The following is a 26,452-nucleotide window of genomic DNA, read 5'->3' on the forward strand; positions in this document are numbered from 1 at the left end:
GCAGGGCTTGAACTACAGTGGACGTTTGTGAGCCCCATGCGCTAACACACACACACACACACACACACACACACACACACACAGAGAGAGAGAGAGAGAGAGAGAGAGAGAGAGAGAGAGAGAGAGAGAGAGAGAGAGATGCATAAATGCCAGGAGAGAGAGATAGAGAATAAACGCCTTTTGGCTTGCAGGCTATTTTCAGGTGCAGGCAATGTAACCCCTCTCCCTTTATGTGTGTGTGTGTGTGTGTGCGTGTAGGTTCGTGCTTTTTGTTTGTAGGTAAGCCGCTGGCAACAAGCTAACCTCTCTCTCTCTCTCTCTCTCTCTCTCTCTCTCTCTCTCTCTACGGGCCCATCTCGCTGCAAAGGTGCGTTAGCAAAAACATGGAAAGTAGTGGTCCTCTCTCTCTCTCTCTCTCTCTCTCTCTCTCTCTCTCTCTCTCTCTCTCTCTCTCTCTCTACGAAGCAGGCAAAAAGACCCGACCTAACTAAAAATGGTTGTTAAGATAAAACTTAAAAATTAAAAATATGTTAAAAAACACAATAAATAATTTTTTTAAAAAATATGGTGCTACCTATTGCCTGATCGCATGCAAAGGTTGGATAAAAGGTGCAGGCCATGAAGGGAAGGCAGAGAGCTTGAGAGAACTCACGACAGGTAGCAGCTCACATGGTCGTCAGAGCGAAGAAAAAGAGAATTTTGAGTGTCACACAAGCATGAAATGTCTCGAGTTGCGGGCACCCTTTGCAGGCTGCGGGAACCATTCTCGACATGGACTACCACACACACACACACACACACAGAGAGAGAGAGAGAGAGAGAGAGAGAGAGAGAGAGAGAGAGAGAGAGAGAGAGAGAGAGAGAGAGAGAGAGAGAGAGAGAGAGAGCTTGCTTGGTGTTAGCTTACAAAGAAGGTTGATGGAGTTCGAGGGAGAAATAGCTTGCACACAAAAAACGCATGCGTTAGTTATCTCACACTCTCTCTCTCTCTGTGAATATTCTCTCTCTGTTTGTGAATATTAACGACACCATACTTTGAGCGAGTTGTTTCGGTTGGAAAGAAACCTCAATTGAGGTGGTGGGTTTATATAACCTCACTTGCACTCAAGGCTTCTTCAACCTGACCTGCAACTCAAGGAATCTTCAGCCCGCAGCTTAAGGGTTTTCTTACCTCCAACCTGAGGCAAGCTACTCACTCAGGCTTGCTCTGCGCACTACCCACTCATGCCTCAAGCTGGAGGCCACGACGTTCTTCTTACTCGCAGCATGAGGCAAGTTGCCCACTCAGGTTCGCTCTACGCACTCCTCACTCACGTCTCAAGCTGGAGGCCACTTCGATCTTCTTACCCGCAGCCTAAGACAAGCGCCTGCCCACCATTGCCATGTGTAAGGCCATCCCTGGCTTTTTAATATAGAATTTAGATATATAACCTCACTTGCACTCAAGGCTACTTCAACTTGACCCGCAACTCAAGGCTTCTTCAGCTCGCACCTCAAGGGTTTTCTTACCCGCAGCCCGAGGCAAGCTACCAACTTAGGCTTGCTTTGCACACTACTCACTCCTCAAGCTGGAGGCCACGTCGTTCTTCTTACTCGCAATCCGAGGCAAGTTGCCCACTCAGGCTCGCTCTATCCACTGCCGACTCATGCCTCAAGCTGAAGGCCATGTCGTTCTTCTTACTGCCCACTCACGCTCGCTCAAGCTCTAGACGCTTTCACGTCGACTGCTAGTTAGAGGGAGGGGAGCACCTTGCAAGGATTTGCTGCCACGTGTAAGGCCATCCCTGGTTTTATATAGAATTTAGATTAGATTATATTATATTTAGATAGATAGCTCTGCATCTATATGTATTCTATAACGACAATGAGAGTGCCTTTTGCACGTGTCGAGAGCTGCGACCTGAAGGCTACAGTCCAAAAGTTCTCTGCGCACGATAAAGAGGGAGAGAGGAGACCGGCCGTACTAGTATTCCCTAAATTTGGGCCCTTACTCTACAAGGAGTAGCAAAAAGAAAGAGCGAAGTCCGAGTAACCAAAAGATTGGTCAACTTCTTCTCAGAGTGGGGATGCCTTCTTTGGATAAAAGGTTTGGAAATGTACTCCTGCCTTAAAGTGCCTTTGACAAAATGCAGCTGCATGTGCAGTATAGAGGAGTCGAAGCTTCCCGGAACGTACCCATTTGAGAGAAGACACACATGCGCGCGCGCACACACATTCTCACAGTGATGGGAGTTGTTTGAACCACTTCTCTTCCTACAACAAGACTTTGTTGAAGCAGAGCTTTCACCCTCCTTCCTCATGTCACCTACGGCGTGATCTACCTTACGAGGGCAGGGTAAGGTTCTACCTACTCGTGTTTACGTATGCACGCATTGACTCTAACACACACACACATCCCCAGCTATCTTTCGAGCTTGCTTCTCGATTGCTCCTCTTACACCCACAGACAGACATGCATGCGAGCATCTGTACACAGGGCTCTCCCGTGGATCGTAACTGCTAAGCGCGTTTTTCCGGTTGCATGTTTTGGCCTCCCTGCAGCTCTTTGGGCTCTTTCTCGGGTTTGGAACGTTGAGATCTGAATGAGCTTTCCTGCCATGTGATCAACAGAAACTGATCATGGCTTCCTCATTTGAACTTCAATCCTCTTCTGCGATCGGAACCTCTGTCAAGCGCATGGCATACAGCTTTGATGGGCAGGGAAATTTCATTTCAAAAGCGTGGGACCTAGGCATGAGTGAAGGGCGGCCTTATGGGGAACGCTTTTCATGGTACCATGTGGAATTACCAAGATCATACACTACATTGGTCTCTGCTGCCCAGTACCTGATCAATACACTTTGTCCCCCGTTGAAGCTTCAGGACATACTTGCACTTGCTAGTAATGGGCCTTTTTGTGGATATGTTGATGGAGCGCTGATTTTCAGAGCCAACTCTGCTGGCCCCACCTCAAGCGAGTACACACAAAAGCTGGCTGGACGCGTGACTGAGGATTCAGTCATAACTGTTTCTCTTGGGCGCATCCCCAGACTCGAATTTTCTACAGTGGCAAAGGGCAGTTTTTTATCTGAGATACCCAGTTTGGAGAGCACCAACTCAGCATCTGACCGATTCGTGATCCAGCAGCATGTGCTGGAGTTCTACTTGACACGGAATCATCTCGAGGATGTGAATCATCGAATTCCCATGTCGATCTTGACCCTGGTGGTGCATATAATTGACACCCACATTGATCATTTGCAGGATATACTAACTAGGCTTGAGATGGACTTGGATGAGAACGAGCATGAGCTCGACACAGGTTGATAGTTTGTGAGTGTGCAGTTCTATCATGTGGGACCATTTATTATGTTTAGCTTCAATCGTTGACTTGTGTGTGTGTGTGTGTGAGAGAGAGAGAGAGAGAAGCACCATTCACGTGTGTCGTTGAATTATCGTTTGGCTCAGGTGGATATGTGGTGAAACAACAAATGCTTGGCGATCGATTATTCCCCAGGATGCAGCTCAAGTTACAGCGTCTCTTGCAGGCAATGTTTTTATCACAAGTGAACAGTCCTTTTAGATGTCTAAGGCTTGCAATCCTTTCACACTTTGTATTTTTTCAGGTAGTTTCACATGGAGAGCAAGTCTTTCCTAGATTCAAAGACAAATTGGCAAGTAAAAACTGGTGTTCTGTGGAGGAAATGGAAGCTATACAAATGCTGGTTGGTCGCCTTCGTAAACAAAAAGAAAACGTTGGGTTTCTTGCCAATCGTATAACTGCCCTTCAAGCTGGCCTGGATACATGGCAGTCTGAGCAAATTAATCGGAAGCTTTACTACCTGTCGTTTCTATCTATAATTTTTCTTCCTTTGTCAATCGTGACATCAGGTAATTCCTTTTCTTTCATTTTCTGGTTTTGGTGCTTCTAGCATATAACCATAATTTATCTTCCTTTGTCAATTCTTACATCAGGTAATCTCTTTTCTTTTATTTTTGGTTTTGGTGCTTCTAGTGTATCAGTTACTAATTCAGAAGCCTTTTGATTTTCTCTCTGTCTTACGATCGTAGCCATTCAAATCTCACCTGTAGTATTCGCTCCTAATACTGCAGACAGGCCTTTGACTAAAGGTAAATATCTTTCCACCTGTTGGAAGCAGCGTAACCGCGAAACGTTTCAAGGCCGAAACGTTTCACCCTGAAACGTGGCGTTTCACCACGAAACGTTTCAGTTCAAAATGAGAGCACAGTGAAACGTGAGACTGAAATGTGCATTTAGCGACTTTGAAACTGAGACTATGGTAACTTGTTGTTAGTGAAACGGCTTGTGTTTCACTTGGTGAGCGAAACGTTTCAAGGCCCGAAACGTTTCACCTGTCTTGACCTGTCGAAACGCGTTTCATGGTGACACTGGTTGGAAGTAGGTTACAAAACCATGGGACATTCAGAAGTAAGATTCAAGGAAGAAAGAACGGTGTCATGCTCCAAATTTCAAGGATTGAGGATATCTCTTGTGCACCCATCGGTTTGGATGGGCAAGAGTCGAGCTGGCCTCACCTAAGCACGAGGGGATGCCACATGCATACTAACTTTGTATTCCATGCAGAAATGCTCTACTTGAAGACACATCTAGGATAGCCTAAGGACTGTGCTGTAGGGCATGTCCACTACCAGAGTAGGACCTAAAGATGGGATGGTCCCCCTGAGTATCTTTATAGAATAGAAGCACATGAATTGGGAGGTGAGACTTGATAACCACACTCCATCTTGAATCTTAATCTTGAGGGTACTTGGTAAAATCCTCTCCTTGACTGAACCTTGAGAGTATAAGCTCTTCACTCCAAAGAGCCTTAGCCCGAGTTGAGGATGAAGGCAGTGGCAACCCTTAGAGCTCTTCTTGTATTCCGAACTGGAATCCTCTGAGTAGAGGCGGGAGCTTTTCACTACTACTGCTCTCACACGAGAGAGGGAACTTGCAAAACACGAGGTGGTTGTTAAGCAAGTCTCATAAGAGAACATTTGTAACGGGAGGGCATCACGTGCCAACGGGAAAGAACAGACTTTAGACGCTTCAAAACAACTGAACTGAAAGAGATACACGGCACAGGAGACGGAGTGGCGGAATTCCACTCCAAGAGAGCATTGGCCCCAAATGGTGGCGCCCCTTTCAGTTTTTCTTTAGATTGCTTCAACTCAATACAATGCTGGCAGCACTGCCTTGCATCTCCACACGGAAGCATGCCAGAGAGTGAGTCGTGGGCACATATTTAAAGGCCCCTTGGCCATCAAAGCAATTTACATGAAAAGCTTGAAGTTCAAAAGCATCTGGTCCCCAAAATTGGCGCTAAAAGCAGTTAGCACAAATTATGAAAATCTGTATACTACCATGTCATCAATTGAGCGCAATTTGCGGGTGTCCGTACTATTTCCACGTCAGCATGTTAGCGCAATTTGCGGATGTCCGTACAACCGCCACGTCAGAACGCCTCTACGCAATTTATTTGTGTGTAATTGCTTCTATCTTCAGGCCCCGTCAGATGGGGTTCCATAAGTTGCAGAGTGTCTTCTCCTTTTGCTAGGATTTAGGCCCCTTGTTCGGGATCTGCAGGTTGGCTAGGGTTAGGGCTAGGGTGCTCAACCCTGTAAGTCTTCTGTGGCTTGACACGTCAGCAGTTTGTGACATCCCCCCTTCTTGAAAGGGTTAGATTTACACCACTCTTCTGCTTCCTAGGTCTAGGGCATACATGTACGGCTAATGTGCCTCCGTGTTGGCCACCCTTTGCATATGCATATAGGCTGCATTGTCTGGCCGCCCTCATATTTCATTTATTTCTTGTTGGGTCGTGGGGGATTTTTCCAGGCATTGCCCTACCTCCCATTGGGCACCTATTTATGGGGCCAAGGGGGTATCCACTTCCACAGTATCTGGTCATTGGTATGTATTGGGTCTTCTGCTCATGGTAGTCACGGGGGGCTGATTGCCCCCACCTCACCATATCTTGCGTTTGTGGTCTACTCTCTCTCTCTCTCTCTCTCTCTCTCTCTCTCTCTCTCTCTCTCGTGCGCGCGCGCGCGGAGCAGCAGCAGCAACAATTCTCGCGCGCTTCAGCCACTCGCAGCAGCAACAGTCCCTTGCGCGCTTCAGCCACTCGCAGCCGCAACAGTCCAGCAGCGCCCCTGTGCTGAACCCTCATAAGGCTTGTGGGCACCTTATGGGGCCTGCTTTGAGCTTGACCCACAGTCCAAAACCCTAATCCATCGATATGGAGAGAGAGACTTTTTTAGCCGCTGTGAAGACGGGAAGTCTATCGGTTCCACAATCCCTATCAGCACCTTCACATTGGGAGAACTACCTGCTCCAAGAACTTAAGAAAGTGCAGAGCTCTTCTCAAAGCAAACATCGCCGTCAAAGATGAGAAGATTATGCAACTAGAAGCACAATTACAAACCAGCCATGAGCACACTACCAAAGAGGAAAATACCCAAGCAGGTACCAACCCAGCCCAACAACAGGTAACAAACCAATTAGTCCACAAAGTCATTGCAGAAATGAAGGAAAAAGAGCAGATACAAGAAAATAAGAAGAAGATAAGGATTGGAGGGATGCCGGATAATTGGACACAAGCTCTCATAGAAGAGGAAGATGAATACATGTTAGATACTACCATATGGAAACTGAAATTGCAAAAAGCAGTCCCTTTTGTCGACCTCGGAGACCCGGTTTACATCGAAGTAAAAGGCAAACAAGTAGTCGCATCTTATGATACTATGGAGGAGAAAATAAAAGTCATGAAACAGACTAAGTCTCTTCAAGGGACTAAAGTGTGGATTTCAGATGAGCTCACCCCTTGCAGCTTAAAGAGAGAGCCAATGAATTAGCCAAAGTACGTGAAGCAAGGAAAGAAGGCAAATGGGCAGTATACAGAGGAGGAAAGGCACTCATTAGGGAATTCAAGACTCCCACACCCCAAAAGTAGAACTTGGTGTATATCTCCCCTGTTTATCTATGATATAGACTCCTGGATTATTACCCCTCATAAAAGCCTGGAAGTACCCTTGTATAACAGTAAGCTCATGACCATGGAGCTCTGAGCTAGTGTACGTTTTGTTTCTTTTTCCTACGCGATGAACTAGATCCCACAAAAGATGGATGTATTTTGATTTGTCCCATGGACTGACTTCTGCCTCCAGTGGACGTTAATACACACTCTCTCTCTCTCTCTCTCTCTCTCTCTCTCTCTCTCTCTCTCTCTCTCTCTCTCTCTCAGCAGAGATGGTAGAGAGGGCCATACGCCGCATGCAGCACAGACGATCAGCTGACCATACTGGATTACGGAGTGAGCACATCATTTATGCGGCCTCCACTATAGCCCTGTTGATTGCACATGTCTTCAACCGGGCTATAGGGGAGGGCTTCCCAGAGGAGTGGACACAGCACACCATAGTGCCTATCCACAAATCTTCTTCCGCTGCCTCATTGATGGGGCAAAGGCGCGGAAGAAGAGGCTTTACTGTTGCTTTGTGGATTTCCGCAAGGCCTTTGACACAGTCCCACGCGAGAGACTCTTCCAGCGCCTTCACAGCATTGGGGTACCAACAGAGATGATTTGGGCCATATATGCTCTCTACGAGAGGGTGACGGGTCGAGTTCGTTGCCCAGGCGGTTTTTCAGAGACCATTGCTAGCACCATTGGTGTTAAGCAAGGATGCCCACTCTCCCCGACACTCTTTGGGCTCTACATCGACGAGATCTCCGACTACATACTGCGAGCAGGAGGAGAGGGGAGCGACTTGGCAGGTACTCCGGTCCACATCATGTTATATGCTGATGATATTGTGTTGATTTCAGAGTCACCCGAGGGCTTGCAACGCCATCTTGAGGCCTTGGACGAATTCAGCACACACAGGGGGTTGACTGTGAACCTTGGCAAAACCAAGGTTATGATCTTTCACACATCCAGTGCAGTGAGGAGCGCTGCCACCTTCACAGCAGCAGGAGGACAAGTTGATGTAGTCACCTCCTATGTCTACCTTGGCATCACATTCACCAGCCTACCAAGACCCTTCACTATGAGGCAGGCTGCTGCTGACAGGCTCACCCGAGGATATGCAGCTTTGGCCATGCTAGAGCAGAGATGTCACCAGGCACACTTTTAGGAGCCCCGCACGAAGGGGTGGCTTTTCGACACCTTAGTCACCCCGGCCTTGATGTACTCGGCGGCAGTATGGGCACCAGGATTGACAGCTGACCAGTGGACACAGCTTGAGAGGCCACAGGTATGCATGATCTCACGCTTGCTCCGCAGCAAGAAGACAGTGCCACATGACATTATTAGAGCCGAGCTCGCCACACCACCTAGGGTTGTAGAGGCACTATTCCAGACAGTCTGCTTCATCCAGAGGATGAGAGAGCTACCTCCTGACAGACTTACTCGTAGAGCATTTGAGGCAGCTATACAGATATCAGAGAGTGGGCATGAGAGAGCATGGTACTCACAGGTCAGAGCATGGTTTGAGGGACACGATCTTGACATGGAGAGCCTACCACCATTCCAGTACGACCCCCACTCACCATATGTTCACCTCTCTCGCAGTGAGAGGAACTTGGTATTGAGACAGGATCTGTGGCAGCTATACACTAGGAGAGTCTGGGAGTCACCTGGCTTGGGGACGAGGATGTCAGATTACAGAGACTAGTTTCTCACCATATTGTCTGGGGGGTTCATACAGAGACCACACTACATGGACACATATATGCCACATAGCTCACGGGTGGCGATTGGTCAACTGAGATTGGCTTCACACAGGTTAGAGATTGAGATCGGGAGACATACTGGTGTTCCCAGGGAGGAGCGAGTCTGCAGAGCCTGCACAGAGGAGGTGGAGAGTGAGGAGCACTTTGTATGTAGATGCAGAGCATACACTGAGATCAGAGGCAGGTATGAGGCCTTATAAAGAGGATAGCCCACTCTCCGAGAGATCATGGACTCTCGAGATCAGAGACAGCTCGGACGTTTCTTACTAGAGATACAGAGCCATCGGGACACACTACTACAGCCACACACAGCTACACAGACAGAGGGGAGACAGTCGCAGCTCACAGACTTCTTTCAGAGGATTGCCGCCCCTCCCTCACCAGACACTCAGAGGGGAGTGACACTCCCACAGGCGGAGGTGAGCCGAGCTAGACGACGACCACGAGTCACAGGCTACAGGGGCACGAGCTCCCACCACCGACAGATCGAGGAGATCCGAGCCCGGGAGCGCCGTGCCACTGAGGAGCGAGTGGCTCAGATGAGGGCCGACCCGACAGCTTTCATCCGGGTAGCCTTGGCACCAGATCCGCCCATGTACCACATCTTACATCCCCCCATTAGTACAGGATGGAGCTAGATAGCTTGATGCATTCTCATGATTGTACTACATTGAGCATATAGACATGCATATACCCCTAGAGATAGAGCTCCATCCCTCCTCAGATACTCCACTACCTACATTCAATTCAGTTTTGTATCAGTTTTGTTTCATTTGTCTTTCCGATAGACGGATGACATACACACCATGTACATTTGATTTGTCTCATAGGCCGATTTCGGCCTGACATAGACGTTAAAAATCTTTCTCTCTCTCTCTCTCTCTCTCTCTCTCTCTCTCTCACGCTTCCGCACACGCGCACTCTCACATGGTAGAGCAGCTTCAGGCTCTCCATGGCTCGGGCGCCGGAAGATCAGCCAGCGTTTCTGAAAATCTGCCAGCTTTTTGCAGCCAGGCAAGCTACAAAATTTGGAGTTTTTCATCGCAGAGGACTCCCCTCTACCTGTGTTTTTGCAGATCAGGCCAGTGTTTTTGCTTCTGGCTGCCAGTGCTACACTTTTCTGGGCAATTTCGTCGCCGGAAAACCCCTCCAATCCATTAGCGTTTTTGCTGCCTCTTGCATTTTTGGGGAGCACTTGCGTTTTTGGATCTGCTGCGTTTTCAGCATGGAGGGGGCAGCGCTCAGCTTCTGGACCATACAGATCTTGCCTTCCCACCCAGCCTTGCATCCAGTGCATTGCCGGTCCTGTTCCTCTTCATCTGCTTCAGATTTCAGCCATATACCACTGCTGTTTTTCTCTGTTTTCAAGCCACCTAGGGCTGTGACATTGATTCCCTACCCTCCCTGCACCCTCTGCACCGCTCCGGACCCTGCCGGGAGCGTACGAGCACACTGAAAATTTGCTGGACAGCAGCGTTTTCATCACCTCATAGTTGTTTTTTTGGGTGGACAGCAGCCTCTTGGTTTGTGTTTTTCACAGAGGATGAAGTTACCTCCTGCCAAGACACCATCCCCGGTGGTGGTCCATGTGGTCTCTCAGTGACTGCTACAGTACACGGTATCTTCGACATCGGCTTGATCATCTACGGGCGTACGATCCTTGGGAGATCCATTCATTCCAGCCATCATTCGGTGGTTGCGCACTCTAGAGGGGGTGGTGACTTGTGGTTTGCTATGGACACACCTGCTCTCATCAAAGGAGTTCACTCGAGATATGGCCATGCTCATGGCATATGTGATTCCGACATTCCTAGAGAGGACACCACCATCTTGGGTGGACAGACACTTACTTCACCTTGACACGTCAAGTCACTTGTTTACACAAGAGCATCTACATGGCCTCAGGGAGAGGATCTTGGATCTCGTCCTGACAGGTGTATTGCTTGGATCTATAGACTGGAGTGGGACTTCAGTGCTTTTGTAAGGTGCAGCGGAAGTGATTGTTGTTTTTTCTCAAGATGAGTGATCTTACCGTGCTCAAGGTTCCTTTTACTTACGGAAGGCTCTGCCTTCCGTGCCCTTAATGAGAGAGTGCAAGTGATCACAGACAAAGTGGATAGACACTGTGCGTGAAGGTGCTGAGACTGAGAGATAGAGAGAGAAGAATACGACACCAAGGAGTTGTCAAACCCTCCTCGAAGGGCCCCTCTCTTGATGGCGAGAGAGGTCTACGCTATTGATTGCACAAAAATTGGTACAAGATGCTGATGCAAAGTGCGACTAGGATGAAGTTGACGGCGACGACGGGGCTGAATTTGCTAATTGCTAGAAGGGCGAAATCTGCTGCCTTATGTGCTGCTGAAAATGCTGCCTTAATGCTGTCTAAAAACGCTGATTAAGGCTGTATGAAAACGCTGAGTGCTGCTGTTTAAAAATGCTGAGTACTGCTGTATAGAAACGCTTCTCTGCTGGTCCTGAAAACACTGGAATGGCTTGCTTGGAAACGTTGATACAGGGCTGCAATGGCGTTGTCCAAGGCTGAAGAAAAACGTTGATATTGCTTGGTGGAAAAACGCCAGCCTAGGGGGGATCTTGTTTGAGAGAGAGAGGGAGGAACCTGCTGCAACTTGTGCCTGTGTTCTCCTTGCTCTTCTGCCAGATAATGCTAGCCCTGGTTTTCTTATATGTTATCTTACTCATTTTGCCCTACCCAATTTCCCAACAAAAGTCACTTAATAAATAAGTGAAAAATGTCAAAAATAGGAAAATAGGTTCTATGCAGTGAAAACTGCTCTTGATGGATTCTGATGGTAATGCTGATGATCACGCTGTGTGCAACCAGAGGATATGCATCTACTAAGTGTCTGGGCATGCATGGTCTACGAACAGACTCACAAAAGTGCCAGAACACTTTCTATTCTAGATTGACTTGATTGAACCGAACCCTGGTCATGCTATAGCTTGTCCACGGACACATAGGGTTGGATGTGTCACGTGACATCCCCTCCTTTTTAAAGTGAGGTACTGGTACCGAGTTGCATGGCTTCCTTGTAGTCTGCCAACAACTCTGGGTAATCTTTGAAAAACTCTTCGTCGACCCACACTGCTTCGTGGGTTCCTCGATCCTTGAACTTCAAAAGGTATTGTCTCACTTGCTTCTTCGAACCATGTCGAAACCGATGCAACAACACTTGCTCCGGCTCCATGACTTTAGCTTCATCGACGATCTTCGGTTCTTCTTCTTCCGAAATGTCCTGTGGAGGCGTTCCCTGAAACACTTTCAACCAAGAAACATGGAAAACGTTGTGCATTGACCATGAGTTAGGCAGCTGCAATTTCATTGAAACCTCATTTATCTTTTTAATGACTGGAAATAGACCATACATCCGAAAAGACAACTTAGGACACTTCTTTCCAACTTGCTTAAGATGTTGCTTTATGATTCTTAAATACACCCAATCCCCTTCCTTGATCGAAACATCTTGACGATGCTTATTAGCTTGCCGTGAATAAGATTCCTGAGCCTTGCTTAGCCGAAGCTTCACACTCTCAGAAATCTCATCCAATTACTGACTTTCAGCATTGGCATCAGGCATTTGACTGACCGAGCGAGTCAAAAGTGACTGGAACGAACGGCCAAAAGCTGCCTCATACGGAGTTCGACCAATGGCAGAGGAAAAAGAGTCATTTAAAATAGCTTGAACTAATAGGAGATAGAGCTGCCAATGAGACTGTTGATCATGCACATATGACTTTAAAACATCAAAAGCCAATTGATTGTAAATCTCTGTCTGACTATTTGACTGTGGATGAAAAGCCCATTAAAAATTTAACTTAGTCCCAAAATTTTTAAAGAGTGCGTGCGTGCCAAAAATTGGACATGAACTTAACATCCCTATCTGAAACAATCGATTTGGACAAACCACAGATGGGGTACCGATGCTTAATGAACAACCGCGCTACAGCTTGTGCGGTGACTGTGGCCTTACAAGGAATCAACATGCAAAACTTGCTGAAACGATCAACAAGTGTCAAACATTGAGTGTTTCTTGAATGTAAACTAGGTGGAAGGTTAGCCAAAAAATCCATGGAAATATCCTGAAAAGGTCCATCGAGAATGGACTGGGAAGCAAGATGCCTTGCTGCTTACCCCGAGGAGCTTTTACCTTTTGACAAATAGTGCACTGTGTGACATAATGAAACACATCCTTTCGCATTTTAGGCCAATAAAAGAATCTTTCTATTTTTTCCAGAGTGGTGTTCATTCCCCTGTGCCCACCTATGAGAGTCATGTGCATCGTGCAATACGGTTGTCCTGAGAGAGGGCAACACACATTGATGGTGACAAAAATATAACAAACCATCACGAATGAGATAGTTGCTAGGCCCTTGGGAAGCAAGAGCTTGCAACCATTGCTTACCAAACTCGGAATCTGCGTACTGGTTCTTCATGGTGTCGAGAGACACACTCTGAAGAGAAATTGTGGATCTTGACTCAAGAGTCAAGATCTGTCCTTTGCGACTTAATGTAAGGTACAACGGAAGTGAATGTTGAACTTTGCTCAAGATGAGTGCTCCGAACTGTGCTCAAGGTTCCTTTTACTTAGGGAAGGGAAAGCCTTCTGTTCTTTAATGAGAGAGTGCAAGTGATCACAAACAAAGTGGATAAAAATTGTGAATGAAGGTGCTGAGATTGAGAGATAGAGAGAAGAATACGACACCAGAATGTTGTCAAAACCCTTTTCCGAAGGCCCCACTCTCTATAGCGAGAGCGGTCTACTTATGATTGCACAAATCTCTACAATGCTTGGACTTGCCAACGATGTCAACGACGATGAGGATGAGGACGACGACGACGAGATAGGTTGAAATCTGAAACTGCTATGGGCTGAAATCTGCAAATCTTTATCTGCTGAATTCTGACTCTATGTTGATGACGATGTCGATGTCGATGGCGACGATGCGACGACGACGCACTGAAAACTCAGATGCTGAAATTTGCGTTTTCCGGGCTGAAACTGCAAACTTTGATGGATCCCACTGTGCGGCGAGGAACTATTGCAGGAAGGTGAGATCTGCGAGGTTCGGGACTTCTTCTACGATGTTTGACTGCTGAAAATTGAAAATGCTGAGTCTAGGGCTGAATCTGTCGCGATGGAATTGCAAAACGCTGAATATCCTGCTGCTCCAAAAACGCTAGGGTTGAATTCTGATGTCGCTGTGGAGTCTGCTAACGCTAGGGCTGATCTGAGGTTGTGCCGTCGTCGAGAATCTGCAAGTGCAAAAACGTTGGCTGATCTGTGCAAAAACGCTAGGTCTTCTGGTGAGTGAAAACGCTAGAGGTGTCGCGGGGAGGGGAGTCTTTCTGAGAAGTTGCCTGATGAACAAACTGTTCCTGCTGCCTCTTCTGCCAAAAAGTGCTAGCGCTAGGTTTCTATATATACAAACTTTGCAAAATTGCCCTACCTAGTTTCCAACAAAAGTCACTTAAAAATAATAAGTGAAAAATGTCAAAAATAAGAAAAATAGGTCCTGTGCACTGGAAAATGCTCCTGATGGATTTTTCTGATAATGCTGATGATCATGCTGTGTGCAACCAGAGGATATGCATCTATTCTAAGTGTCTGGACATGCACGGTCTGCAAACAGACTCACAAAAGTGCCAGATCACTTCCTATCCTAGACTGACTTGACTGAATTGAATCCTTGTCATGAAGTAGCTTGTCCACGTACACATAGGGTTAGATGTGCAGGTGACACTTAACGCATCTGCAACAGGGTTAGCTTTTCCAGGCACACTCAATCAAACCTCCATATTGCTCAAAAAGTTGTGACCACCGTGCTTGGTGATCACTCCAATCTGCACTAGGCATAGACTGGAGCCACTTGAGGGCTTGATGATCTGTGCGAACTGTAAACTCTCTACCATACAGAAAATGCTTCTAATGCTTAAGAGAGTGAATGACAGACAAAAGTTCTTTATCATAAACTGAGTAGTTCTTTTTTGCACTATTGAGCTTCCGGCTAAGGAAAGCTACAGGACAACCATGCTGCTGAAGCACAACGCCGATGGCGACATAGCTCGCATCCGTCCATACCTCAAGGGGTCATCCCAAGAGGCAAGGATAAGACACAGTGCTTCTGTCACCGCAACCTTGAGAGCTGCGAAAGCCTCAATGGTTGCTTCGGGCAAGTCGACGCGCTGACGGCGAGTCTTTACCCCTTTCAAAACATCAGTCATAGGTGCGGCAATGCGTGCAAAATTCTCTGTGCGAACTATATGCTTGACATAACCCAAGAAAAGAACGCACATCATATGCAGTTTTGGGCAATTCCAAATTACGTACTTGTTCCACCTTCGCGGGGTCTAGCTTGACGCCTTCTGCAGAAATGATATAAACCAGATAAGTAACTTCAGTGAGAAAAAATTCAGATTTCTTAGCTGCAATGTACAACTGACACTCATCCAAACAGGTTAGTACCCTTTCGACATCCTTTGCATGTTGTTCTCACGATGCAGAAAAAATGAGAATATCATCAAGAAAGATGAACACACATACACCAACCATATCGCCGAAACGGCCTACCATGAGACGATTAAATGTACCCACGGCACCTGTCAATCAAAAGGCATAACAACATACTCCCATTGCCCTCGCTCGGTGCTAAAAGCGGCCTTGAAGATGTCGCCTTCGAATACTCGCACCTGATGGTATCCACTCTTGAGATCGACCTTGCTGAAAACCTTAGCCCCATTGAGCCTATCAAGGATATACTCAATGCAAGGCATCGGAAACCTGTTCTTGACGGTCATCTTGTTCAGTGCCCTGTAATCAACACACAAACGAGACGAACCATCTTTCTTGCGGACAAACAAAAAAGGCGCAGCAAAAGGACTTACACTCGGACGTATAAATCCTCGAGTCACCAACTCCTTGAGTTGCCGCTCAGCTTTAACTCTTCCTCCTGTGTCTTGTTCAAACGGTAGGGAGCCTTGCTGACAGGCTGTGTGTCACAAGACGGGCACCACGTGCCAATAGAAAAGAACAGACTGAACAAACTTTTAACACTTCAGTAACAACTGAACTGAAAGAGAGACGACACGTGACACGGAGTGGCGGAATTCCACCCCAGAGAGTATTGGCCCCAAACCTTGGCTCCCCTTTCTGTATTTCTTTATATTGCATCAACACAGTACAAGCCGGTACTCCAGACTTTGCACCTTCTCCAAGAAGCATGCCAGAGAATGAGGCCTAACCTCATATTTAAAGGCCCTTGGCCTACAAAGCAGTTTACAGTAAAAAGCCTTCAAACTTAAAAGCATTTGTTTCAAAAACAAAGCCAAAAAGCTGCCAATGTAAATCATGGAAATCCGTACAGCCTGCTACGTCATCATGCCAACGCAATTTTCGAAAACTGCCGTACGGTTGCCACCATCCACGTCATCAGCTTTGCGTGGGTGTGTGCAGGTCCTGCTTTATTTTAATCCTTTGTCACTTGGGGCCCCATCGGACGGGGTTCCCATAAGTTGGTAGGACTTCTTCTTCTTAGGGTTTAGGCTCCTTGGCCGACATCTGCAAGTTGACTCCATTCTTCAGGGCTTTGACACGTCAGCAGTTTGTTACACTATGCCCCCTTCATAAGCTCGATGCAATGGTCCTCCGGCCGCTCGGGTGGGAGACGGGGTGGAAGATCATCCTGCAAAAGAGATGCTTAAACTTGGTAAACAAATCTGAATACTTGTCTGGAGCCTGAATGCTTTGGGAAACTTGCAGCATAGATGAATGCCACTTGTGCTCCTCCTCGTAATTCACTGTTAGGTGCAGCGGAATGAATGTTGTTTTTTCTCAAGATTAGTGATCTCTATTGCTCAAGGTTCCTTTTAGTTCTTAGGGAAAGAGAGAGCTTTCCGTCTTATGGAGAGTGCTATGATCATGAACAAAATGAGTGGATATTGTGCGTGCAAGTGAATGAGACTGAGAGAAGGAGAGAGAAGAGATACGACACCGAGACGTTACCCTCCTCCGAAGGCCCCACTCTCGTCGGCGAGAGTGGTCTATTCTTTGATTGCACAAAGGTGTACAATGCGTATGCAATGGACAGATGCAAGTTGGACTATGCCGATGACGACGACGGTGATGACAACGGCGACTTGATGGCTGAAATATGGGATCTTCTAATTGCTGAATTTGGGACTGTTTTGGCTGCGTTTTCTTGGCTGAAAAATGAGGTTTCTTAGGGCTGAAAACTGATGGTCTTTACGGGCTGAATCTGCTACACTTTAGGTGAATAATGCCGGTCTTAATTTGCTGCTGAAATCCAAAAACGCCAGGGGCTGAAATTGGTCCTTCTGTCGCCGGGTTTTGCAAATGCAAAAACTCTAGGCTGATCTGCCGTATCGTGATGACGCCGGGGCTGATCTGCTGTGCACAAATCGCCAAGGCTGATCTGATGCAAAAACGCTAGGTCTTCTGTGGAGAAAACGCCAGAGTAGTCGCGGGGGTTGGTCTTGCTGAGAAGTTGCCTGTTGAGCAAGGTGCTCCTGCTGCCTCTTCTGCCAAATAGCGCTAGCTCTAGTTTGCTTATATACAAACTTAGCAAAATTGCCCTACCTACTTTTGTAGGAAAGTCACTTAAAAATAATAAGTGAAAATAACAAAAAATAGGGAAAATAGGCTAAATGCACTGGAAAATTCCCCTAACTGATGCTAATGGATTCTGATGGGAATTCTGATCGGAGGATATGCATCTATGATAAGTGACTGGGCATGCACGGTCTACGAATAGACTCACAAAAGTGCCAGATCACTGCTAATCTAACTTGATCGGACTGATTGAACCCTACTGTGGTGTAGCTTGTCCACGGACACATAGGGTTGGGATGTGTCACGTGACATTCACTCTTTACTTGCACATGAGAAATGAGAGGCAAAGAATGCAAACTTTCCTCAGCACGAATGATGATGGGGGAGTCAGTCTTGGCGTTTAATGTGAGAGTTTTGGCCTCCCAATCAAGGAGAGGGTTATGCTCACGAAACCATCTAATGCCCAAAAACATATCACATCCTGAAAGAGGAGACACGAGAAATTTTCCACGGAAAGCAGCATATTGAACTGTTAACAACACATCAAGGCACTCTTTCGTGATGAGAGAGTCCATACCGGGAGCGAAGCCAGAAACCTTGAGAGGAGATTTTTGACTAGCCTCTATGCGGGCTCTCTCAACAAGAGACTCACTAATCACATCATGCATACTGCCTGGATCAAACAATATGATAAAATGCTGACCCTTTACATGACCATAACACTTCATGAGAGACTCATCAATGTGTGTGTTAGAGACATAAGAAGATTCAGCTTGGTTCATTAATGTCACGTGACACATCCCAACCCTATGTGTCCGTGGACAAGCTACACCACAGCAGGGTTCAGTCAGTCCAATCAAGTCTAGATTAGCAGTCATCTGGCACTTTTGTGAGTGTATTCGTAGACCGTGCATGCCCAGTCACTTAGCATAGATGCATATCCTCCGGTTGCACACAGCATGATCATCAGAATTCCCATCAGAATCCATTAGCATCAGTTAGGGGAATTTTCCATTGCATTTAGCCTATTTTCCTATTTATTGGTATTTTCACTTATTATTTTTAAGCGACTTTCCAACAAAAGTAGGTAGGGCAATTTTGCAAAGTTAATATATAAGCAAACCCAAGTTAGCACTTTCTGGCAGAAGAGGCAGTAGGAGCTTCCCGCTCAACAGGCAACTTCTCAAGAGTAACCCCCCTCAGCAGTAGAACCTCGCGATCCACTCCTTCCCTTTGGCGTTTCCTCCCAGCAAGCCATCGCCGACAAGTCCTCTTGCCTGGCGTTCCAACCTCAGCAGATACATCCCAGCCAACGTTTTTCAGTCCTTGACAAAAACGCCAGCATCACTGCAGATTCAACGTTTTTTCAGCCCTGTCAAAAACGCCAGCTCAGCAGTAGCAAAAACGCAGAATTCAGCAATTGGATTCTCGCAGTGTTCAGCCCTAGACACAGTAGCAGATCAGCCCCAGATCGGTTGCAGATGCTCCCCCCATTTTCAGCCATAAAAATGCAGCCAAAACAGTCATTTTCAGCCACCGAATTCAGCGATTAGAAGATCACAGATTTCAGCCATCAAGTCGTCGTCATCATCACCGTCGCCATCGTCGACATAGCCTAGACTTGCATCAATCCATTGCATTCACATTGTACACCTACGTGCAATCAAAGTAGACCACTCTCGCCGATGAGAGTGGGGCCTTCAGAGGAGGGTTTACAATGTCTCTGGTGTCGTATCTCTTCTCTCTCCTTCTCTCAGTCTCATTCACTAGCACGCACAATATCCATTCACTTTGTTGGTGATCATAGCACTCTCCATAAGACGGAAAGCTCTCTCTTTCCCTAAGAACTAAAAGGAACCTTGAGCAATAAAGATCACTAATCTTGAGAAAATACAACATTCATTCCGCTGCACCTAACATTGGTATCAAAGCTTTGGAAGTGTTCTGCATTACTCAAGGAAAGAACCACAAGAATCTTTTTTGCTTGTTGTGATCGCACGAACCCAAGTTTACTTGGGCGTGGCGATTCCTAATCGTGTTTTGTTGAAGAGTGACAGGAATCTCAAGAAAGAAGGGCTTGTCTAGCCTCCCCTTGTGTCTCTTTTCACTCATTGAGAGCGGACTGTGCACTTAGTGGCCGGCCAATCGACGTGAGGTGGGAAAAAGCAACCTTGGTGTGAGCGCAAGGCCGCCAAGGGGTGCGCCCGCAAAAAAGAGTAGAACTCGGGTGAAGAGAAGATCCTTCTCCAACGCGATTTGCAAGCGAAAGAAAACCTCAAGAACCCCAAGAACCAAAGACCCTCAAGACTCAAGAACCTCAAGAACCCAAGATTCTCACGAATCAAGGACCCCAAGAACCCAAGTTCCTCGTGGACTTAAGAACACAAGAACCCACAAGAACCCACGACTTCAGAATGGTCATCATTTGAAGCGGAATGGATACTTCGTTTGGAGGTGATGAGCATGAGAGAGGCGAAGAAGAATTTTCGCCACCAGGAGGTTTTTCCAACCCTTCCCCTTTTACATCTACGACAAAGATTGCACTAACTCCTATGGAGGCTTTGCAGCAATTTTTTTTGAAACAGAAGTTAGAACGAGAAGCAAGAAATGCAGAAAGAGAGCGTGAACACGAAGAAAGAATGACAGCCATAAAGCATGAGTACAAAGAAAGGAAAGCCGCCTTGGTGCAACTCTTTTCTCAAGTACCGGCACCGTGCACGAAATTCGGGAAAAGGAGACTCTCTCCGTCTCTTCTTCTCCCATGCATGACGCACAGGAATTGCATGATTGTGTGAAGCATGATGATGATTTGATTGACAATGATTTGCATGATGATTTGAAGCACAATGATAAGCATGATGATTTGGATGCCAATGATTTGCAAAATGATTTGGATGACAATGACAAGCATGATGATTTGCATGATCAAGATGTGATTTCTCACGAGCATGATGAGTTGCATGAAGATGATGTGATTGTTCATAAGGATGATGTGTTAGTGGATGCTTTTTCTAGCGAAGCTAACCTCGTTGTAGATTCGATCAATCACGAAGATCCGATCTTGGCTTTCGAGTCGAGGTTCAAAGAACCCCCACAGGACGATTCGATCATTTAGGAAGAACCGATCTTGGCTCTCGAGCCTTAGTCCAAGGAACCATCACAGGAAGTATTATGTGTTCGCATGATTGATACGCACGTTTGAGTGTTTCATTCGTGAAGGTTTCCTGTATTTTAGTCAGCATCGTTATGTGATCCCTTTTCCTAGGTAAGACATATTGTATGTTGAGTACGTTTCTCTCATGGATGAGCACGAATGTATGCGGATTGTTCATGAAAAGTTGAAAAGTTTGTATGTAAGGAAGTCACATTCCATGTCGCTTCCTTTGCATGACACAGTTGTAGAAAGATCACATGATAGTATGAGCACCAAGCATGGGCATTTCCATTGTGATTTGCCACAGTTGATTGATTTTGACTCAAACAAGAAAGATTCGATCTCATTGTTTGCATGTGTTTGATGAACGGGTAGTCACTCCGTCTCTATGTTCATCTACATTGCATACACAGTCTTTAGAGAAGACAATATTTTTTTCCTTCACTTTACATGGAATAGGTATGTTCATGGTTTTGTGTTGGAGATGGTTTCAAGAATTTTCAGCCACGGAGATTCTTGAAGACGAAAGAAGTAGATCTCTAGACAAAGTTGACGCAAGAAAGGAGCTTCAGAAGACTTTGTGTCGCTTTCGGCGCGGCCCAAAGAAGCAACCATTGCAGACCTTTATGAAGTTCAAGTACCGCTCGACCCACACAACAGAGTGGGCCGGCAAAGAGTCCCTTCCAGGATTCCGGATGCTGTTGGCGATCTCCCTCGACGCCACACAGTTCGGTACCAGTACCTCACTTTGAAAAGGAGGGGATGTCACGTGACACATCCCAACCCTATGTGTCCGTGGACAAGGTACACCACAGCAGGGTTCAGTCAGTCCAATCAAGTCTAGATTAGTAGTAATCTGGCACTTGTGAGTCTATTCGTAGACCGTGCATGCCCAGTCACTTAGCATAGATGCATATCCTCCGGTTGCACACAGCATGATCATCGGAATTCCCATCAGAATCCATTAGCATCAGTTAGGGGAATTTTCCAGTGCATTTAGCCTATTTTCTTATTTATTGGTATTTTCACTTATTATTTTTAAGTGACTTTCCAACAAAAGTAGGTAGGGCAATTTTGCTAAGTTAATATATAAGCAAACCCAAGTTAGCACTTTCTGCCAGAAGAGGCAGCGGGAGCTTCCCGCTCAACAGGCAACTTCTCAACAATACCCCCCCTCAGCAGTAGAACCTCGCCATCCACTCCTTCCCTTTGGCGTTTCCTCCCAGCAAGCCATCGCCGACAAGTCCTCTTGCCTGGCGTTCCAACCTCAGCAGATACATCCTAGCTAGCGTTTTTCAGCCCTTGACAAAAACGCAAGCATCATTGCAGATTCAGCGTTTTTTCAGCCCTATCAAAAACGCCAGCTCAGCAGTAGCAAAAACGCAGAATTCAGTAGTTGGATTCTCGCAGTTTTCAGCCCTAGACACAGTAGCAGATCAGCCCCAGATCGGTTGCAGATGTTCCCCCTATTTTCAGCCATAAAAACGCAGCCAAAACAGTCATTTTCAGCCACCGAATTCAGCGATTAGAAGATCTCAGATTTCAGCCATCAAGTCCTCGTCGTCATCACCGTCGTCATCGTCGACATAGCCTAGACTTGCATCAATCCATTGCATTCGCATTGTACACCTTCGTGCAATCAAAGTAGACCACTCTCGCCGATGAGAGTGGGGCCTTCGGAGGAGGGTTTACAACGTCTCTGGTGTTGTATCTCTTCTCTCTCCTTCTCTCAGTCTTATTCACTTGCACGCACAATATCCATTCACTTTGTTGGTGATCATAGCACTCTCCATAAGACGGAAAGCTCTCTCTTTCCCTAAGAACTAAAAGGAACCTTGAGCAATAAAGATCACTAATCTTGAGAAAATACAACATTCATTCCGTTGCACCTAACAATTAAAGTGCTTGTGGTTGCTGTGGGTGCCTTCGGTTCTTTAGGTGGGGCTGTTTTAGGACAAGCCTTCTTAATGTGACCCTTGACGTGACATTGATAACATTTACCTTCCTTAGCATAAATTACTTGTCCTTCAACCGTGAGGTATCCTCCTATAATTCCTTGTGCAGCTTTTTCATCCGAGGTTAGCTTAGGTTTTGCAAGTGCTTTAGCTTTACCCTTAGATTCATTTTGAGAGTTCTTTTTCGAAGAATTAGAGGAAGATGGTCTAGAAGAGTTACCATTCTTACCATTTTGCGGGTTCTGAGAAGTTTGAGAGGTTCCTTGAGAAGTCTCGTTCTCCTTAGGCTTTCCCTTGTTGTGCTTCATCTCCTGTGCGAGAGCAATCGCTACCGCCTTGTTGAGATCGATTGGATTAAGTACTTCCACATCAAACTTGATATACTCGTCTAAACCATAAAGGAATGCCTCGTTGCGCTCCGCATCCGATTCGCGTAATTGAGTGCCAACATAGTAGTCTCGTATGGTCCCGTACGTTTTGTACGCGTACGATGATGTGCGGTACTAAATGAACTAAAAAAATTTATGATGTACGATGACGTTATGTACATTCAAATTTAAAAAAACAAATAATTCTCAAGTCTAAGGGCCTAAGGCTTAGGCCTTAATACTTACTTATAAAAACTTGACATTTGTATAGATTACAAGTTAGTAGTTACAATACTACATAGTACAATGTAAAGAGTCAAGACTCAAAGACTAAAGAGAATGAGCATTACATAAACCAAAATGATCATTGAAATTTGATAAGTAGAGACCAAGTGGCAAGGGCTACAAAGTACTCAAAAAGTGGCAAGGGATACAAAAAAGTGGGGGGACCAAGTGGCAAGGGCTACAAAGTACTCAAAAAGTGGCACACCATAATAGAGAGACTAAATAGTAAAGTCACTAGTCACTAGTGCTCTCATCATCTTCCTCATCTTCCTCTTCTGAGCCTTGCTCATCAACATCATCCTCTTCTTCACAAGAGTCGAAGGATGACCGCTCATAATCTCCATCACTAATGAGGTTGCCTTCATCATCATACTCTAGCTCTCGAGGCTCTCTATCCTCGGAAGTGATGGCCGCCGCACAAGAGCCGCTTCCGGAGCCTCGCCGCACATAGGTCCTAGGAGCCTCCGTGGGTGTTGTTGATGCTTTGCCTCTACCTCTTGTAGCCTGGCACCTCTGCCTCTTGTAGCCGATGTAAAACTCCATGGATGAAGACCTTCTTGCGTGATCGTGTGCGAGAAACCCGGCGATCAATCTCCTCAAGCTCCAAGTAGAGCTCACGAAAAATCATTTGCTCCTCAAGGTCTTGCTAAAGAGTGTCAATCGTAAGTGTGAGCTCATCCACGTTGACCTATTTGACATTTACAACATTGGACAATGAAAACATAATTAGTATATTCAAACTAATTAAAGACTAGACTCTAGAGTATAGAAAATGGAGTGAGTAGTGATTATAATTTATAATTTATACCTGTCGAGCCATAGGCATCTCATGCATAGAGCGCAACATGCGTAAATTGGAGCGACAATAGATAAGTCGCTCTAATTGCTTCGTTGAGAGCTTGTTTTGGATTTTGGTGTGGATGAGGGAGTATGCGGACCAATTACGCTCACATGCTCCCGATGAGCAATCCTAAAACACATCAAGAGAGGCATAAGCTATAAGAGACTATAGTTGAAGAGATTAAGCACAAAATGTAAAAGTTTGAGGCTTGTCGCTTACTTGGCCAAGAACCCTCAAAGCAAGTCGTTTGAGAGTAGGCAATTGATAGCCAAAGCTCTCCACCAAAATAAAGGCTTCACCAAGGATTGCCGCTTCCAACACAAGTTGGAAGTAAATGCGGTGCCTCGCTGGTCGCTATAGTTGATTACCTCTTGGAGAAATGCTCCAATGTCCTCTTCTTTTAGCACCTTAAAAGAGGTAATTGTTGCGCTCCTCAATAAGCTCTTGATTTGCAAAGAGTTCGGGCTTCTTGTAAGCCGGATGCAAGAGAGCCGCAAAGTAATGGATAGGTCTCTTCATCCAATCCCACCGCTTTGTGATTAGGAGGAGAATGTCGTCTCTCTTGGGAGAGTCCTCGAGGTAATCACTACAAGAAGAGAGGAAATGTACTAAGTAGAGAAACAAGCATGTAGAATTTAGATATATAGAGAATGACATATGTAATAATAAATATGTAGTTATACCGTGTTCCATCGGGAGCCCCATCTAGGATTGTAGACTTCTCAATCTCCTTGTAAGCTTCCTCCATGAAGTGCCATAGAAGCTCAATAGTTGCCCCTTCCATGTCGGTCATGCGGAGAGCCTTGTACAAGGGCAAGATCGCAACGACAAGACCCTTAATTTCTTGCCAAAACTCCTCCCGCAAGCAAAGCCGTTGGATGGCTTTTGCATCTTGTTGGGAAGTGGCGGACTCTCCATTTATCCACTCCTTAAACTCATCGGAGACCATGGTCTTTTGTATTTTGTTTTGCACATCATAGAGCCGCTCTAGAAGTAGCCACATGGCGGCAAAGCGAGTGGTCGATGGCTTCTTCAACTCAAGGTCGGAGTAGGTGCGGTAAATGGCAAGCACCCTCACTTTGCCATTGATGAAATTGATGATGGAGAGTGCTTGGTTGAGGATATCTTTCACCCAACCTAGCTCCCCTATGTCTTCAAAGAGAAGGTCAAGGCAATGAGAGGCACATGGAGTCCATACTATGGATGGAAATTCCTTCTCTAGCCTCTTACTCATTGCCTTGCAATTTGAAGCATTGTCGGTAATCACTTGCACGACATGCTCCGCACCAACCTACACAAGAGGCATTTGTGACAAGAAGAGTTAAAACTTAAAAATTAAAACATAGGACTCATTGGCAATTGCTCAAGACATAAAGGCTCGATTTACGGTTTTACCTCAAGAATGGCTTGGCGGATGTGCTTCCAAATGAATGCCCCGGTCACTTTCTTCCCTCTCGAACCCGCATCCACCGCCCGCAAGAAGTACGTGCCAAGAGGACAAGAAACAAGAATGTTGATGATGCCCCTCTTCTTGCGGTCGCTCCATCCGTCGGAGAGGATAGAGCATCCATACTTTGCCTAACCCGCACGTACGGGCTCACGTGGCTTGTCAATCCTTGCCCTCTCTTCATCAAGCTTCTTTGTTCTCATGTCATGGTATGACACACCCGTCCACCCTTCGCATGGACCAACCGCCGCAATTGCTATGATCATCCTCTTCCATCGCTCCAACCGAAGAATGTTGAAGGAGAGATTGCATTCAATCACCGTGCGGGCAATCTCTATTTCCGCGATTCTTTGTCTCTCCTTGAGGAAAGACAAGGGGCCGGAGCATCCACCCACCGATTTCGCAAGAGAAGTTTGCTTTGCCATCTTCGGAGGCCGGCCACCATCACTTGAAGACCCCTTGGACTTCTTGGACTTCTTGGAGGAGGCACTACCATCACATGAGGCCGCGGTGGCACCGGTAGCCATGGACATAGTTGGAGAGGCCTCTTCCTCCGAATCGGAGCTATCAACATCCGGCGACACGAACTCATCCGAGGTGACTCTACCCTTGCGTGTCTTCAATGGAAGATACTTTCTCTTGCATTCCGCAAGGATATCTTCGGGGATATTAGGACATGGCCCCGCTTGTCCTCCCATCTTTGTCAAGTGGATGATGAGACGGGTGACGGAAGAGGTCATAGCTTTTGGGCAATATTTGCACCACCACTTGCAAGAGTTTTGCTTGCCTCCCACCCGCTCAAAATATCGGCAACGCTTCTCAAAGGCTTCATGAAGAGGAGGCGGCATTATGTAGTATGTAGCTAGTAGCTACTAGTATGATGTATGATGTATCAATAGATTAGGATTAGAGAGAGAGAGAGAGAGAGAGAGAGAGAGAGAGAGAGAGAGAGAGAGAGAGAGAGAGAGAGAGAGAGAGAGAGAGACCCAAGGAAGCTTGAAGGAGAGACCCGTCACCCAAGGGAGCTTGAAGGAGAGAGATGGTAGACCCGATGGAGACTCGAGAGCTTGAGCCCAATTGAGA

The 26,452-nt window shown here is 46.3% G+C and overlaps 1 protein-coding gene and 1 pseudogene across 3 annotated transcripts in view; both read left to right on the top strand.

Moving 5' to 3' along the window:
- Positions 1 to 2,117: 2,117 nt before the first annotated feature.
- Positions 2,118 to 26,452, top strand: part of LOC147446541 (uncharacterized) — a 53,049-nt gene continuing 28,714 nt past the window's right edge. The window contains exons 1-4 of one of the 3 annotated variants that reach the window (XM_086525760.1): positions 2,118 to 2,335; positions 2,611 to 3,301; positions 3,448 to 3,527; positions 3,606 to 3,870. In XM_086525760.1, coding sequence (XP_086381886.1) covers positions 2,620 to 3,301; positions 3,448 to 3,527; positions 3,606 to 3,870 — 1,027 coding nt within the window. In that variant the 5' untranslated portion in view covers positions 2,118 to 2,335; positions 2,611 to 2,619. The other 2 variants (XM_086525758.1, XM_086525759.1) reach the window with 2 other exon arrangements.
- On the top strand, positions 3,936 to 10,723 carry LOC147446542 (uncharacterized; annotated as a pseudogene).

This window comes from Adiantum capillus-veneris, chromosome 12, assembly GCF_014529385.1.
Source record: "Adiantum capillus-veneris isolate H3 chromosome 12, ASM1452938v2, whole genome shotgun sequence".
Lineage (NCBI taxonomy): Eukaryota > Viridiplantae > Streptophyta > Polypodiopsida > Polypodiales > Pteridaceae > Adiantum > Adiantum capillus-veneris.